The 17,080-nt window shown below is 42.2% G+C and overlaps 1 protein-coding gene across 1 annotated transcript; it reads left to right on the top strand.

Moving 5' to 3' along the window:
- The first annotated feature begins 13,276 nt into the window (after positions 1-13,276).
- On the top strand, positions 13,277-14,215 carry LOC102925980 (olfactory receptor 1J4-like). The gene has a single exon (XM_006996827.3). The coding sequence runs from the start codon at positions 13,277-13,279 to the stop codon at positions 14,213-14,215; it is 939 nt and encodes a 312-aa protein (XP_006996889.3).
- Positions 14,216-17,080: the final 2,865 nt, after the last annotated feature.

The following is a 17,080-nucleotide window of genomic DNA, read 5'->3' as shown; positions in this document are numbered from 1 at the left end:
ATTCAGGATTCCATTTGGGTATACCTCAGCTCCAGGGGGTGGGCAGAGATACTTTGATGGATTTTGTCTGCATGTGCACTAGCGTAGTCCCACACTTGCACTCCTTGGGGAGAAGATTGTTGGTGAGAATCATATAAACATCATGGAAGGTGAGATTGTTAGATTGGGTAATATACTGAAATTCTTTAATAGAGATAGAAGAATTAGCAGTGTAGGACCCTGATCTCTTTTCCATTTGAGTGTTCATTTAATGAGTAGGGAGTGTGCACCCTACCAAGCCGCCTACCCTGACAACTTTCCCCAAATGGAGAACTGTGGCCAATTTAGGCTGGGTAGTGGGAAGAAAAAGGATTTGTAGTGGAGTGGGAATGAGCAGCAGGGGAACTAGGGGTTGCTGGTAGGCTGAAAGTAGGTGCCAGGGAGGGTTGAGCTGGGTGGCTTGTCACTGAAGAGGGAGAAAGGGAACCAGAGAAAAAGAGAAAGGATTGTAGATTGAGGTTGGTAGTGGGGAGGCTCCTGAGCATGATTGTGGAGGATCATCTGGTTGGGCTTCATAACTAAGAGGAGCTGTTCTTTTTCTTGGTTGGCTCATGCCATGTGGTAACTTTTAATCAAGATGGAAGTGAAGTCACATGGCAAAGTCCATCCTTTCCAACCCTAGCAAAGATAGTTGTCAGCCATTTGGCTGCCTCCATCCTTATTGTGGGGACAGCAGCTATGATGTCATCAAGCCACATTTCCTTTATGATTGTCTATTTATAGACAAACTATCAACCCAGTGTTACAGATTTTTAACATTACCCAATATGCTTGCAGATCCTGGGGTACAAAAAGTTTACACAAAAGTCTTACAAAATAAGATTTATACCTTAGCAAAAGTTTTAGAGAGTTGAGCCAAAACCAAGAGTATGAGACAAGTAACAATAATCCCCATTAGGAATAGTTGTCCATTTATTTTGTTTTCCTCTCCCTTATCTGTTACATAGTGTTGTACCCTGGTCACAAGACCCCCAAAGAGACCACCAGAGACACAAACTCTCTGAAATGCAAAAGTAAGATTTACTGAAAGCAGTACAAGCTGCAGCAGCAACCTTGTCAAGTGCACCAATGCAGCGGAGGCCAGAGGAGGTGCCCGCCCCTTTGCAAGCTCAATTTTCAAAGGCAAAACCCACAAGGTTACATCAGTTAAGGGTTCCAGTATGGGTACAGTTCTGATTGGCTCAAGTTTTAGAGGCTTTCCAGAATTTCTGTGTTATCTTACTTTGCAGTTTGACCGGTTGTTGGTTAAACTTTTTATAGGCTACATCCGGCATTCTGTGGTTAATCACTTGCTACCAGATGGCCCTCCAGACATTCTGACTTTGTACGTTTGAGTTCCTGGAACCTATGTCGGCAATTCTGAGAATTCAAAACTTAGGCTTGTTTCAAGCTGGGGTTAGAGCTTGCTTAAAATGGAGGTGCTTTAGTTCTTCATTTCCCCATTCTCATGTGCCTTATGGAACCCAGTCATGGATTCTGGACAGTTAGCTCCTAAGTATCTCTCTCTATATCCCTTTCGGCTATGGGCATATAGCCTTGAGTTCTCTGCACCATAAGTCAGATTGTACCTAGTCACTCCCTCATATATTGGAGCAGTCTATTTATGACACAGGGCCCCAAGGTGAAGGCCAGGGAAAAAGAGTATCAAGGGTCCTGTGAAGGAAGAGATAGGGGTAGTCAACAATGGGGACTTGGAGTACCAACTTTCGATCCAGCTCTGGCTGGCTTCATGGTCTCTCTTTCTTTTAGCTAACCCTTCTTGTACCTTGGCCATTGATTCTTTTACAGTTCCCGAGTAGTGCACACAGAAACAGCATCCTCACCCAGTGCAGCACAGCCCTTTGTCCTTCAGAAGAATGAGGTCTAGTCCTCTCCTGTTCTGCATGACCACCTCTGCTAGGGAAGACAAGGAGTCCTGAAGGTGCAAAATGGAGTTTTCTAAGTCTTCATCAATAGACAGGTGGAGGCTGGACTAGTGCTGCTGCTGAGTAATCAGGGATGCAGCACCTTCCCCCAGTCCTGCTAGGCTAGCCCCCAGTAATATAGATGGGGTGAGGGCTGTAACAGGCTTTCTCCTGTAGTGACAGGGGTTAGCAGGTTTGATTAGGTCCTGCAGATCTTCCTGGGGGGGGGGGTGATACAATAACCAGAGCACAAGTACGACCAGTATACAAAACCCTTAGGTCGTATTAAGGACCATGACATGTGCACATAGGGTTAGTCCAGAGGAGCATACCCACCAGGTATCATCTAAGGGCAAGAGGTATCCAGGTGTACACCTGAAGGGTTGGGTGGAATTACAGTGGACCTGGTACAGGACCTGGTCTATGTGTAAGTCCTGACCCCCTACCCATTGAATTGTAAAGGAGGCCTTAGTTTGCCAACAACATTGCTGGGGGTCAGTGGTGATGTTATATTTGCCCATCACTGCAACTCCCTCATAAAACGGTGGTTGAGTATCAGCAGAGCCAATAGCTGTCAAATTGGGCCTGGCAGTGTTAAGGAGCAGATAGGACTTTTGAAGCAGGGAGAATAGTGGGTCCCTGTCTACTGGGCTGGATGGGGAAGGGGTACCCTTTGAGGGGGCCTTGGTTGTGTGGTTGGAGTCAATAGTAGGGCTGGGTTCCCTAGGCATTGTCTGGAGAGGGTTGAGTACTGTGTTGGACCCTATTGCAATTTTGACTAGGGATAGGGTGTGCCAGATGGTTAAAAATGAGTCCTGGGTCCAAACCAGTATGATACAACCATAACCCTGATGTCCTACCAGTTGTCCAATCTGCCTTCTTCTTCTGATCAGTAAATGATATGACCATAAAATTATAATGTCCCCCTAGGGTGGCCCCAGGCTGGTTATGGTAGAGATCTTTATCACTCAAGTCTCTTCTGTGGTATTTGTTTCACTATGATCAAATCTCCTTTTTAAAGGGAATCCCACCATATGTTTCCAGTTGACACACAATCCCAGCTAGCACAGTAAGCATCTCTGATTCATCCACATTTATGCACCTGGTGTTTATCCCTGGAGTGAGCTGGACATACATAGTAACTGAATCCCTGAGTCAACATTCTGGCCTGTAGGGTGTCACATCTGTACTCTGCCAGTGGCTGTCCGATCGCATTTGCCCTATCCCATGTTCCTCCTTCCAGATTATAGAGATATACACATAGATCAGGGAACCAAGCATCCCTTGGGTCCATTGTGGAGAAGGTGGAGTTTGCTATGTGTCTGGTTTCTGTGTTGACAATAAGCCAATTCTGGTTCCAGGGTGCATATGGGTTGCCAAGATGACTTGTTCCACAGGAGGCTGTCAGGAGCAGCAACAGAAGGAGCAGTGTAGGTTTTACTTCTTTTGGCGATGGAGCTTGAGCTTCAGTGGGTTGGAGGGGTGTTTGGATGCCTCTCAGGTCTTGCCCCGGTATTCCTCCAGAGGGGCGAATGGGTCTGCCAGTCAAGTGTGGGAGTAGTGGACCCAGGTTGCAATGCCATCCACTTTGAGAGTGGTGGGTGTGGTCAAGATGACAACGTAGGGCCCTTTCCATCTTGTCTCCAAGGTCCTGGGTTGGTGTCTATGGATCAGGACCCAATTTCCTTGCTTGAACCTATGGGAAATCAGTGTAGAAGCAGCCTCATAAATAGCCTGAAGTTTAGGCCAGATATCTTGATGGGTGACTTGGAGCCTCTGGATAGCATCCAGGAGATCCTGGTCACTGAGGGAGGCAACCAGCTCTGTCTGTAAGCTTGGTATCCTAGGTAGGGGGTTCCCATACATGATTTCAAAGGGGGTAAGTTCCATCTGATAGGGTGAATGATGCACCCTAAATAAGGCAAAGGGGAGGAGAGTTACCCAACCTGTGCCAATCTCTAGGACTAATTTAGTTAAGGTCTCCTTTAGAGTTTCATTCATCCTTTTGACTTGTCCTGAGCTCTGGGGTCTATAAGTGCAATGAAGTTTCCAATCATTGGGGAATGCAGTGGCTATTCCCTGTTTTACTTGAGAGGTGAAAGCAGGGGCATTGTCAGACCCTATTATGGCTGAAAAACCATACCTGGGCAGGATTTCTTCCATCAGCTTCTTTGCCACTGAGTTTGTGGTCTCATGTTTGATTGGGTATGCCTCAATCTATTCAGAGAATGTGTCTATAAATATCAATCAGTATTTATACCCAAATTTCCCTGACTTGACTTCAGTAAAGTCCACCTCCCAATACGCACCTAGTCGAGTCCTTCTTGGCCTCGCTCCAGGGTTGAAAGGGGTTGGTAAAGCATTAGTCATCTGGCAGGCACGGCACTTGAATACTATTTCTTCAATAGCCTGGTTGCCATTTTGTATTTTTATGCTAGCTTGTCTCTGTAAATCTTGCATTCTTCAGGTTCCCAAATGAGATAATCAGTGAATCTTTTTGAGCATTGCCAGTCCCATTTCTTTTGGCAGGATGACTCTCTCAGCACTACAGCCATGGGACATTGGGGCTTCTCGTAGTTCCATTCCTCCACTGACAAATGCCTTAAGTATCCCCAGATACCAGTAATTGGCCACATAATGGCTTCACGGGAATTATCTAACTTCTGCCAGCAAACAGGCAAATGAAAAGAGTTACCTTATCCCCATGCTTTACCCAAGCTCTAAAGCCCCTCTTTCTTTCTGACTCTCTCTCTCCTGACCACATGCATTCCTAAACTTAAGGAATCTCTGACTCCAAAGAACCTTATCTTGTCTGTTCTCCGCTCTGTGCTCCACTCTCTGCTCTCCAGTTTTGGGCAGGCTCTCCAGTATCCTACAGGCTGCTTTTGCCCAACCCTGGCTTTCACCTTAACTCACCTTAACTCCCCCCACTCATTCTCAAGCTGCCCTGAGAAGCACAGACTAGTGCAGGCTAGGATGCATGCAAATAAGTTTATGATCAGGACCCACATGGGGATCATAGTAATCAGGATGGCTCTTTAACCAGAGATCAGTTACACCTTGCCTCCTGGTGAGTCTTCCTAAAGCTGTCCTCAAGCAAGCAGACATCAAAAAAAAAAAATAATAATCCAAGACATGGAACAAAATCTGTCTCTTGTCTCCCAGAGCTCCCTGACATAAAGGCTGAAAGTTAAGCATCTGGAGAACAAGGCTCCTGACCCCACAGGTGGGAGTGTCAGCTGTGGTATTTAAGGTATACCAGGGGAGAGATGAGAAAGCTCGAGAACAGAATTGCCAAGTGCTGGCACATGCTGTCCAACTGGCTCCTGGAAGCTGCCGGGTCCCTGTTTTAAGTATGGGGTGGGGTGCGGGGAGGAAGGCCATGCAGGCTAGTGCTTGCCCTGCCAGGCCATCAGTTGAGCCTTGTTCAAAGTGCCACCTAGAAAGACAACTGGTCAGCTGACCGCACTCAGGCACCAAGGGACATGGAAGCATCAAGCTAAGACCTCCAGCAGACCTAGGCTGGGCCACAGGCTCGCTTGCAAGGAACCCAGAATGCAGCATGGAAGTGATCCATTTCTTTCCTTCTGGACATTGGAGCCACTAACCCAGTCCTGGGAGTTTTGGGGTCCCACCTCTCCTCATTTCCCTATTGTCAGGGTAGGGAGGACAGCCTTAACCCCCTCCCCAGACTTAATTGTACTTTCAGGGTTAGTTAATGGGAAAAGATTTTCCAACTACGGTAGGAGCTTTCATTTCATTGCCTCCATGTGCCTCACTCCAGACCTGTCAGAAGTGCTTTTCCTCCTCATGCACACAGACAGGGCCCTGATCTCTGCCTTGTCCCTAATTCCAAAAAAATGAGTTCTCACCCCACAAGCTTTTCTCTTCCCAGTTCCCTCTTCTAATTAACTGCTCAGCTATGGTTACAGGGCCACCACAGAGCTGGAGTTCAGGGATCATCAAGTAGGAAACTGTAACAGTTAAAAGGTATTTACACCCTGAGACTCAAAAGTATCTGGGCTCTACAAAAACAGACTTTAATATAACCATCTATTACTGTTAAATGCTCTCAGCAATTGATCCCCCATGTCTCCAGAATGCTAAATTGATAAAGGAAACATGTGCCTTAAATAATCTACCTCTAATAAAGCTTATCTCAGGTAAAAATTAAGCAGAGTACTAAACACTACAATGGTCATTAATTTTCTCATGGCTGCTTCTTAACATGTTCAAAATTTTTCCCAAGCTCCAGAAACCAGCTTAAGTCCATCTGGACAGGTCGGATCTACTTCAGATAAGTGCCAAACACAAACTCCCCTGGTCTCGGAACACTCCAAAGAAAATAAAAATAATAATGACTCTTTTTCCTAAGTTTTCTCTGTCTCACAGCGTCCTGTCAGACACAAAAGCAGCCAGAGTGCCAAGCGAATAGGGATGAAGGGCTCCCTCCGAGGTAGCAGGACAGCCACCTGGAGGTAGCAGGACAGCCCACCACCCCAGGACGCCTACCCTCAAGACACCCACCAAGGCAACTGGAAGCAGTTTTTCTGAGAGAAATGGCACCCCTATTCCTATTCACTTGCTTTTTTATAATAAGCAAAAAGTCTGGAATGTTAGAATTCTGCCCTCACTCCAGCTACATGACTGCACATGCACAGTTCATGGAGTTAAGCAAAGGGTCTTGAGTCTGACATCATCAGTGTGCACTGGTGATCATGTATGCATGGCGTGGCCACAATCTGTGCCTTAAAAAGGTCAGACACAGACCCCACCCTCTCTCTCTGCTCTCTCTCCCCCACATCTTTCTCTCTGCCCTCTGCAGGTGTTCTTTCCCAGGCCTGGTCCTTTTATTTCTGCCCCCTTCCCCCTAATAAAGCTCTCTGCTGCTAAGTAATGGGGTTCTGACCATGACCTTTCTGCCGGTAACCAGCGCAGCCACCAGTGCCGCTTATCATTCTTTTCCCTGGGGACCTCGCTATGTCTGACATGGGATATCTGAGGGGAAAAATCTACATATATTTTGCTTTTATGTCTCTTATCTTTATTCCTCTAAGACAAAATTCTATCTTCATAGTGACAGCTCCATCAGATATTCAGGACAATAATAAATCTAGATACACCAAGTTCTTTGTCTGTCTACTTTATTTATCTGGGATGAAATCCTGTCTACATAGCTTCAGTTCTGTCCAGTTCCCTCTCAGTCCTGCTAACAACTAAGCTCTTATGCTTCTAACCTCATCTTCGCCCTCTGTTTCCTTGTTTTCCATCTCTACCACTCTCTATTCCAGGCTCTCAGAAAACTTTACCCAAGATCTGCTTACCCTCTATGAAACCTCTGTCTTCCTCTCTTCTCTCTCGCCATGCCATTATGTCTGCTCTGCAGAAAATGCCTGCCCTTTCTTTTGCTGGCCACTTGGTTCTCTGCCTCCTCAAGAATGTTGTTCTACCTTCTACCTTGATATGTGAAAACCTCTTTTGTTCTCAGTCAGCTGCTCTGGAGAGTCTAGGCCTGGAGGCAGGAGGACAGTCTGAGCTTCATTTGCACAAGAAGCAAAGCAATGCGTCTCCAGCCAGCTCATCTCCTAGGCTCAGTGGGGGAGTTAGTTACCTAGAAGTTGGGCAGGTCTGAAAATATTTGGGCAGGCAAGAATTTCATAGTAGAAGACAGCTGAAATATTAAGAGCTAGATATCACCAAATATTCATAATAAATGGCTTGCCTTTTGACAGACCTTTGGCAGTCAAAGTATAGCTTTAATACACAGGAGAATCTCTATAATATATTCTTCTGTGGCTCGCTGTAGTGGGTAGCCATTCCAGCTTTGATCTGGAAGTTCCAACCTCCATTGAGGCTTTGGTAACTGTCATGCCTACAAGGTGGGGCCAAGAGACCCTGAAGACCCGAGATCCAGATGCACCATGCTCTCTCTGTTCCTGGACCCTGGACGGTGGAGGTTGACTGAACAGAGTTCTCCAGAGTACACCGCCAGACTGAGACACACCTTTCCCAGACCCTGTGACCTACCTATCCCTTCATTTGTAAGTTACACCACTAATAAACCTCCCTTTAAACTACGTGGAGTGGCCTTAATAATTTCATCAATATCTAGCGCTCACGCAGGGCAAATTCCAAAGGCCTGGGTGGCTCCCACCCTCAGCCTCCTCCTCAGCTGGCGGATACCTAAACCCACCTACAAATTCTATATAACCAGGGAACGCCTACATGGTTCTTTCTGTCTCTCTGTCTCTGTCTCTGTCTCTCTCCTCTGTGTGTGTGTATGTGTGTGTGTGTTTGTGTGTGTGTGTGTGTGTGTGTGTGTGTGTGTGTGTGTGCATGCACATATATAGGTATGAGTCTGGTTATGGGTAATAAACTAGAAAGGGGGTCACAAGATAAGGAAAAGAAGTTTTAAGAAAGTTTTGAGGAAAGTAGGAGAGTAATAAAATATGTGACATGAAAATATAAAGGAAGATATTGTGATAGACAGGTACAAAGCATGGGGAGAGGATACTTAAGGTGAGGAAGGGATCAACAAATCAAGTTATGTTTGAAAATTTCATAAAAACCTAGTTATTTACATATTTATTAAAACTCAACATGATTCATTTTTATTCTAGATTGATTGGTAGATTGGTGTGTGTGTGTGTATGTGTGTATGTGTGTCCCCAGGTATGTACTTGCCATGGTGACTTGTGGAGATCAGAGGATAACTCTAGTGAGTTGGTTCTCTACACTCATTGTAGAATCTGGGGATTGAACTCAGACCATCAGACTTGCATTTCAAGTTCTTTTACTTGCAGAGCCATCTCTAATTTCAACAATGCTGATCATTTTAGAGATATTAAAGTAGCATTATTCAGGCAGTTAGCAAAACAGGTGATTTTAAGGCCTCATACAGTCTCTAAGAAAGTTTTATGCTGAATCTTTGGTTAATTCAAAAAGAGATAAATAAATTAATACTTTAACTTTTTTAGTTTCAACAATAATTTTTAATATACCCATGCCTTTTTAATTAGTGATAAAAGTAAAAAAAATTAATAATACATACAGTGTCATGGAAAAACATATAAAATGAGTCAGTTGAAAAATAATTTATTTGTTATAATCCCCTTAAAGAAGTTTTAGAAAATACCAAACTAATTCATAATGAGCAAGAATGGAGGCATGATTAACCCTGGCTATTGATGAGTGGAAAGAACAATAAGCTTATTGGAATACAGATGTATTCATTCACGTGATTTCAATGACTGACAGCAAGTTACAGTAGTAGAACTGAGGTAGTTTCATGGAGAGCATCTGGCTCACAAGGCCTAAAATAGTTACTACCTTTCTGTTAACACTGGAAAACTGTCTGCTGATCCCCACTCCATAATATTCTTTCACACTCATTCTTTACAACAGCATAAAGGGTTTGCAACCAAAACTGTTTCTACAGTCTCCAGGACATATGAATTCCACTTTCTCTCCTGAAATACATGAGAGTAAGACTGGCGTTTTACCATTTTCAGCTTTTAAATGTAATGATATATAGAGGCACGGATATATAAACATAACCACATTAAATTATTATAAAAGACAGCTATAAAATAAGCTCCACTTATTTAAACATATGTGCTTATTAATAAAAAATATTTAGCAGGATTAGTGAATCAACACTGGAAAGGTTGTTCCAATGTCTATATTATCTAGATTTTTGGTATAAAAGGAAATTAATTTTCTAAGCAACGAATTTCCGTTTTGGAAAAAAATTCCCTAAGTATGACCTAGCCATGGGAAATCTGACTGGCTGAGAGGGTCTCCCCACCTCCCCTTGGGTTCACATTCACAGACAAGCTGGCATTCTTCCTAAGGACAGTGTTTTCTCAAAGTCTGACCTTAGAAACATGTGCCTGAGAAGGACCCAATCTCAAATCTCATGATTAAACATCTGTAGAGGTAGACTAGCTAATAAGTTCCCTGGGTACTTATCAAACTTTAGGGATGGCTGCCCTAGGGCATCTGTCCTGGGGGGAGTCAATACATCTTCAATGGCTTTCTCTAGCTGAAAGCTTGATTCCCTATCCCTTTGGGTCTTTTTTCTTCAGTACAGACTGGAGTCTTCACATTTGTGTTCCTGAATTTGGAAGATTAAGATACAGGTTCGTGACTTTTCTCTTTGCTGTCAATGAGGGGTTTAGACCATGAGGATGCACTGGATCTCCCAGAGATGAGCTAAGAAGCTCCTGAGAGCTGGGTAGCCTGAACATGAATTTCAGAACAGGACTGTAGTGGAGGTGTGTGTGTGTGTGTGTGTGTGTGTGTGTGTGTGTGTGTGTGTGTGTGTGTGTGTGTCTGTCTGTCTGTCTGTCTGTCTGTCTATCTGTCTAGTTGCTCAGCAATTCTCTGTGCTCTTGCTGAAGTAACTTTTTATTCCTAGTTCCTAGCAATGTAGCAATCATCACTGGCCAATAACTCCTTTGTATTTTGCCCCAAAGGTTTAGGAATTGAAGAAAAGAGACTGAGATAGTTGACTACACAGACTAGCAGCATACCCTGAAATCCCATCTGGGGATCTGATATCATCATTCACTGTGGTGATATTTTAATTGTGCTGAAATGTGATTTTATTTGCATGTTAATAAATAAAGTTTGCCTGGAGATCAGAGATCATAGCGAGCCAGGAACAGAAGTCAGGCAGTGGTAGCCCATGCCCTTAATCTGATCACATGGCATGCAGAGTCTCTGTTGGTCAAGGACACAGCCAAGCATGGTGACATGAGCCTTTAATCCCAGTACCAACCATAGAGACCTGGAGGTCTGTATAGACAGGCAGTGACAAGGAAGTCATGTGGCTGTACTTAGAGCCAATGAGAAGGCAGAACAGGAAAGCAATTAAAAATGCAGGTCAGGCAGAAAGAAGCTCTCTCGTGTGGTAAACTACAGCTTAGTGGTAAGCTAAAGGGTAGTCAGTGGCTCTTCGCTAAATTCTCTGATCTCTTTGGCTGTTACCCCTGTATTTGGCTCCGTTTCTTATTTACTAAGGCTGTTTAGAAATTTGTCTATAATTCACATTTTTAGGTATAATGATGTGTGCTTATTTAGAGTAGACAGTGAATAACCAGTCTAGGGTAAACTTTCTCTTCATTTTAGACGGCAGTCAAAGTATATTTGGAGGATATGTTTAGTTAGAAAGTTCAACTTACTCAACAGAGCCATCATTTCCCAGCTTCCTGTAAGAATTCATTGGTAATTTGATGGAGCATGAACTCTAATTGGTCTTAACAATAAAAACCTGGAGCCAGATATCAGGGTGAAAGCTGAAAGATCAGAGAAGCAGAACAGCCAGTCACTAGAAAGACTTCTTACCTTTAGGAATCCTACCCATAAAAGTGCTCTAGCAATTTTTTTTAGAATGAAGAAATTATCTTTAGGTAATAAAAATAAAAAACACTTACAGAGAAAAGTGGCAAATGATTCTTCTGTTTTTACTTATTCTTGGAGAATTTCATACAATATATTTTGATCATATTCTGGAAAATGATATTTTTTAAAGATAAAAGAAAATAGTGATCATAAGCAATCAACTACCAACCTATTATTAATGTTCGGAATATTTCATGTCAAGCTTTCCTTTTAACTGATGTTTTAATTGCATATTATATTTAGTTTCTCAGTTTTTAAGTTAGTCATTTCACGTTTATCAAAACACGTTCTTTTATACTTTAAATACTTGTTTAAATATTTATTAATTTTTAAGAAAGTAGAAGGGGAATAATCCTGGGAATTGAATGGTTTAGTCAGGTATAAGGAGCCAGGAGATAGGGAGGATGTGAGAGATCAGTCAAAATGGACTGTAATGAAAATGTCATAAGGAAACCTGCTTTTGTAAGTGAGTTAAGAATGATAGTGAAAAACTAAAAATGACCCCTCCACAAATTTTAACAGCTGTGTACACATCACACTGCTGTGATAAACTAGCCAAGCCTGTGCACATTCTTCTTATTTTCTTTTCCTCTGTGATGCTAGTCTCAACACACCATGCTGCACTCAGCCACAGTGCTTCATGCTTCAGACCCCAGCACCACGCAGCCTCAAAACACTTGTGAACAGTGACAGCCCGAGGGCCTGGGCCGGGTGGTCTTGCCTTCCTGTCCACTCAGGATTCCCACTAATGTTGTTTGGCTACTTTTTGGTAAGGGCCAAAGGAACATGGTGTGCTGATGTGGCATGGGAGTATGGGAGAAAGGAGAACAGTAACTGTCAGAGACCTCTAAGCTCACATGCTCTTCTAGCTTTTGCTGTGACTGAGAACTACAGCAAACCCTGATAGCTCAGCTTGCTCACTCTGCACATGTGTAGTAGGCACACACATTGATTTGGGCTTAAAATGAACTTTAAAAAAAATCAAGACTCTCTTTCCTACATTCTTACCTCATTTGTAACTTATGCTTTAGAGTATTTCTAGGGGAAGATGACAATCAGAATTTTTAGATACCTGATACTAGTGACTAGGGGTCCTGGAGCTCTGACAGGGCTACTCAGTATAACTCAGAGGTCCAGATGCTGGAACCCTAAATGAGAAAGCTGCAAAGGACAAAAGAGAACAGCAAACAAACAAAACTCTCTTTCTGTATTGGATTATGTATTTTCATGGCATCAAAAGAGATCATTGAATCAGGAGATCAGAAAATTATCTAAAATGTCCTGATAAGTGTGATAACTGTCAAAAAATGTATACTTATCAGCAACATTTCCACTTAATATCATAATAAACAGATATGTTTGTTTTCTCACCAAATTTATTTTTTTTGCAGTGGATGTCTGTTTTTGCAGTGCTGGGCTTGAACCCAGGTCCTCATGTATGCAGAACGAGTGATTTATCAATGTGATACACCCCCAGAAATTTATTTTTGAGCCAATTTTGTTAAGTCTTTGTAACTGAAGACTGAAATATCCACCTTATACTTTAACAATTAATGTTAATTAAGTCACATTTCAAAAGTTCACACTGCAATCTGAAGGTGCAAAGTCATCTCCTAAAACAGTGGAGGTTCTTCCTGACTGTGTAGTTGAAAGTCATTACATGGTCCCATTTGCCTTGTCCCAGATCCTGATGAATGCCAATGATGCCACTTTATTAAACTCTCTTCTTTGTTGGCAAATTCTCTCATTTCATGTGCAACTCACTTTAAAATGACTAATACCAGCATAAAGTGCAACCCACTTTAATGACTAATACTAATATTCACCCATAAAAAGGAATCATATTTTTACTTCCCTGCTGTAAATCAATGCCTGTTTGTTCTCTCATTCTTCAATATCTTTCTGTTCACAGCAAAGAGAAGAAGAACATGAGGAGGGAGAACCAGAGCACTGTGTCTGAGTTCATCCTCCTGGGGCTCCCCATCCAGCCAGAGGATCAAGGCACATACTATGCCCTATTCCTGGCCATGTACCTGACCACAGTCCTAGGGAACCTGCTCATCATCCTGCTTATCAGGCTGGACTCTCGCCTCCACACCCCCATGTACTTCTTCCTCAGTAACCTGGCATTCACGGACATCTCTTTCTCATCTGTCACTGTACCCAAGATGCTAAGGAACATGCAAACTCAGGATCCATCCATTCCCTATGCACATTGTATAGCACAGATGTATTTTTTTATATTATTCACTGATTTGGACAATTTTCTTCTCACTTCAATGGCATATGATCGGTATGTGGCCATTTGCCATCCCCTCCACTACACCACCATCATGAGGGAAGAGCTGTGTATCTCACTGGTAGCTATATCCTGGATCCTGTCCTGTGTTAGTGCTCTCTCTCACACCCTCCTACTGGCCCGGCTGTCCTTCTGTGCCAACAACACCATTCCTCATTTCTTCTGTGACCTCAATGCCTTGCTGCAGCTCTCATGCTCAGACATCTCCCCCAATGAGCTGGTCATTTTCACAGCGGGCACGGCAGTCATTACTCTGCCACTAATATGCATCTTAATCTCTTATGGCCGAATTGGGACCACCATCCTGAAAATCTCATCTACCAAAGGGATCTGCAAAGCCTTGTCCACATGTGGTTCCCACCTCTCTGTGGTATCTCTGTATTACGGTGCAATTATTGGACTTTATCTTATACCTTCATCCAGCTCTTCCAGTGACAAAGACATAGCTGCTTCTATAATGTACACAGTGGTCACTCCATTGCTGAACCCCTTCATTTATAGCATAAGGAACCAAGATGTGAAAGAGGCTCTGAAGAAGCTCTTCAACAGGGCAACAATCTCAACTTAATGACATCATTTCATATGCTCATAATAAACTTATGTATTCACATATCTCCCAATACTACAACCCCAATTGTGGTCGCATTTTGGAGCACATAGTAAATATTTGATTACTTAAATGGCATTCTGGTATACTTATTCTCTGTTTTCCTTGCATCTCTTTAGTGTAAAAAGTGAAAACTGTTATTGTTGCCAATCTATTTTGCCTCTGGATTTGAAAATTACAATTATTAGAGTAATTTAATCACTCTTCTGATTTCCTGGAAATACGTTTGTTCATAAAAATTGTTAGAGAAGCCGGGCGGTGGTGGCACACGCCTTTAATCCCAGCACTCGGGAGGCAGAGGCAGGCGGATCTCTGTGAGTTTGAGGCCAGCCTGGGCTACCAAGTGAGTTCCAGGAAAGGCGCAAAGCTACACAGAGAAATTCTGTCTCGAAAAACCAAAAAAAAAAAAAAAATTGTTAGAGGATGCCAACAATAGTGTAGAAAGTTCAAAGAATGGGGCATTTAAAATCTATATAATTTCCTTACTTCACCTCCAATCTAATGCTCTTCTTATTTTAAGAAATTGGTTTTAATGAGGGTGGATCAGGAGAAGAAATCTATTGTATCTTCTCTAACCCAGGAAACTCTGTTATGAGTTCAGCTATTCCATTTCAGGACTTGAGGCTTCTTGGCTCTGAGAACAGTGACAAGGAAAACCTCCTGATCATTTCCCTGATTAAACTACAGGAATTGGGTCATGCTGCCTGCAAACTCAATCCTAACTGGTTCCACACATATATGTTATATATGTATATATGTAATTTGAAAGAAAGAGGCTGTAAATGAAGCAAGGTTATCACACATATACATAAAATTAATGTACTTATCACTAAGTATGAAAAATTAGAGTGTTACTTTCCTTATTTTATAGATCCTGTCAGTTAGCAGTCATTTAGCACAATACCTACCCTATGGCAGGCAGTGTGCCTCACTCTGCTCTTATAGAACAAGAAAAGGACATACCTCTAGCTTGCATTCTAGTTATGTAGAGACAGAATGAAATATGAAAGAGTACCAAAAATGCCTTACTATAAAATAATGAAATGGTCATTGTTTTTTACATGATTCTGTATGACAGGCCATGTGTTAACAGTGCCTCCTATCTGTGTTATCTCTTTTGATCCTCCTAACAATCCTATACAGTACAGACTATTACATGTATTTTATAATTAAGGAAACTGAGGCTTAGCTCAATGACATAATTACATGATGTAGCACAAGAGAGGACATAGGAAATGCTGACTAGGTTCCAGCAAAAACATTATGGGGAAGAAAGCTTTCAACTGAGTTTTGAAGGATGTGCAGGATTAACATACAATGGGACAAATGACAATCTAGATGGAAGTGATAGACTAAACCAGGGTTGATACAGTAGCTTGCTAAGTTCAAGGAAATTTAAAAAGGGTTTGTGTTGCTAAAGCACACCTGTGTGGGAGTCAAGAGAGCATCACATATGAATCTGGACAAGCAGGTAAGTATTTTATTATGCAGGACACAAGATGCCATATTAAGTAGGTTAGGTACTTGGGTAACCACTGCAGATAATTTGACAATAGATTGGTCCTTGTACATTGGGTAACAGACAATAAGTGCCTGGATGAATATCATGATATGAGGATGGAAAGAGCATAATATGGAAGCATGCCAGACTGGTAATAGTAATGAAAGGAAGCAGTGCCATGTTCTTGATTTTTTGCTTTATAAACAAATATGTAAGGAATAATAGAAATCTAGATAGCTGGAACAATTTTGATTATGTTTAATAACTGTAAGGAATTGGGGTAATGAGTTAAAGATGACCTGCTTTTTCTATGTGGGTTCTAAGCAAATAAAAAGTAGGTACCTTAAGTAGTCAAGATACACAAATAGACTGCTCATTACTCACCTCTGATCCCAGTGAAAATCCCATTGTACTGCTGAGGTGCAAAGACTTAACAGTAATCCTTACTTCAGTGTAAGTCACTGAAGTACCAACAACACATTATAATGGGTGACTTTAAAGAGGTAGAAGTTTAAACTTTAGAGCCAAAGGTAAAAATTATATATCAAGAAAGAAATATATTTAGAATTTTTAGTACAATGGTAACTAGCTTGACTGGGTAGAATCTAAGATTGTAGACAGTTGATTGGGGACAAGTAATCATATCCCTTGGTGGTCCTTTACATGCTGAGCTGACCTACACCCTTACTGCTGCAGTAATATTGGGGAAGCCAAAGTGAACTCTGCTCCCCTAGTTGGCTTGGTTGTTTAGGTAGATGGTAGACAATGGTCAAGCCAAAGTGAACATACTCTGCTCACCTACCTGGATTGGTTGTTTAGGTAGATGGTAGACAATGGTCAAGCCAAATAGAAGAATCCAATTTGATGGTACTTACTCTAAAATGTTAACACTTGTGTGATTCTTAAAGGGGAGAAGCTAAAGCACCTTTACACATCTCATTTTTCTCTATCTAAAGCTAAGATTCTGATTCAGGTTTAGACTTGAAGACAAATTTGCAATCAAATAAGTAAATAGGTTTTAATATTCTCATTTAGTGGTCTCTAGAAGGCTGCCAGAGTTGAACATCTTTTTTGTTTTTTTTTTTTAAGGAGTGTTTTTTCTTTTTCTCTTTTTAAATTTTTATTTATATACATGTGTGTCTATGTGTGAGCATACACATATGCATGCATGTGTCCATGGAAGCCAGAAGAGGGTGTTGGATCTCCTGGGGCTGGAGTTGCAGGTGGTTGTGAGCTGCCTGACCTAGGTGCTGGGAATTGAACCTAGTCCACTGCAAGGGCAACAAGTGCTCTATCTACTGAACCATCTTTGCAGCCTCAACACT

This window comes from Peromyscus maniculatus, chromosome 4 (assembly GCF_049852395.1).
Source record: "Peromyscus maniculatus bairdii isolate BWxNUB_F1_BW_parent chromosome 4, HU_Pman_BW_mat_3.1, whole genome shotgun sequence".
Lineage (NCBI taxonomy): Eukaryota > Metazoa > Chordata > Mammalia > Rodentia > Cricetidae > Peromyscus > Peromyscus maniculatus.
This window is presented reverse-complemented; position numbering and strand designations above follow the sequence as displayed.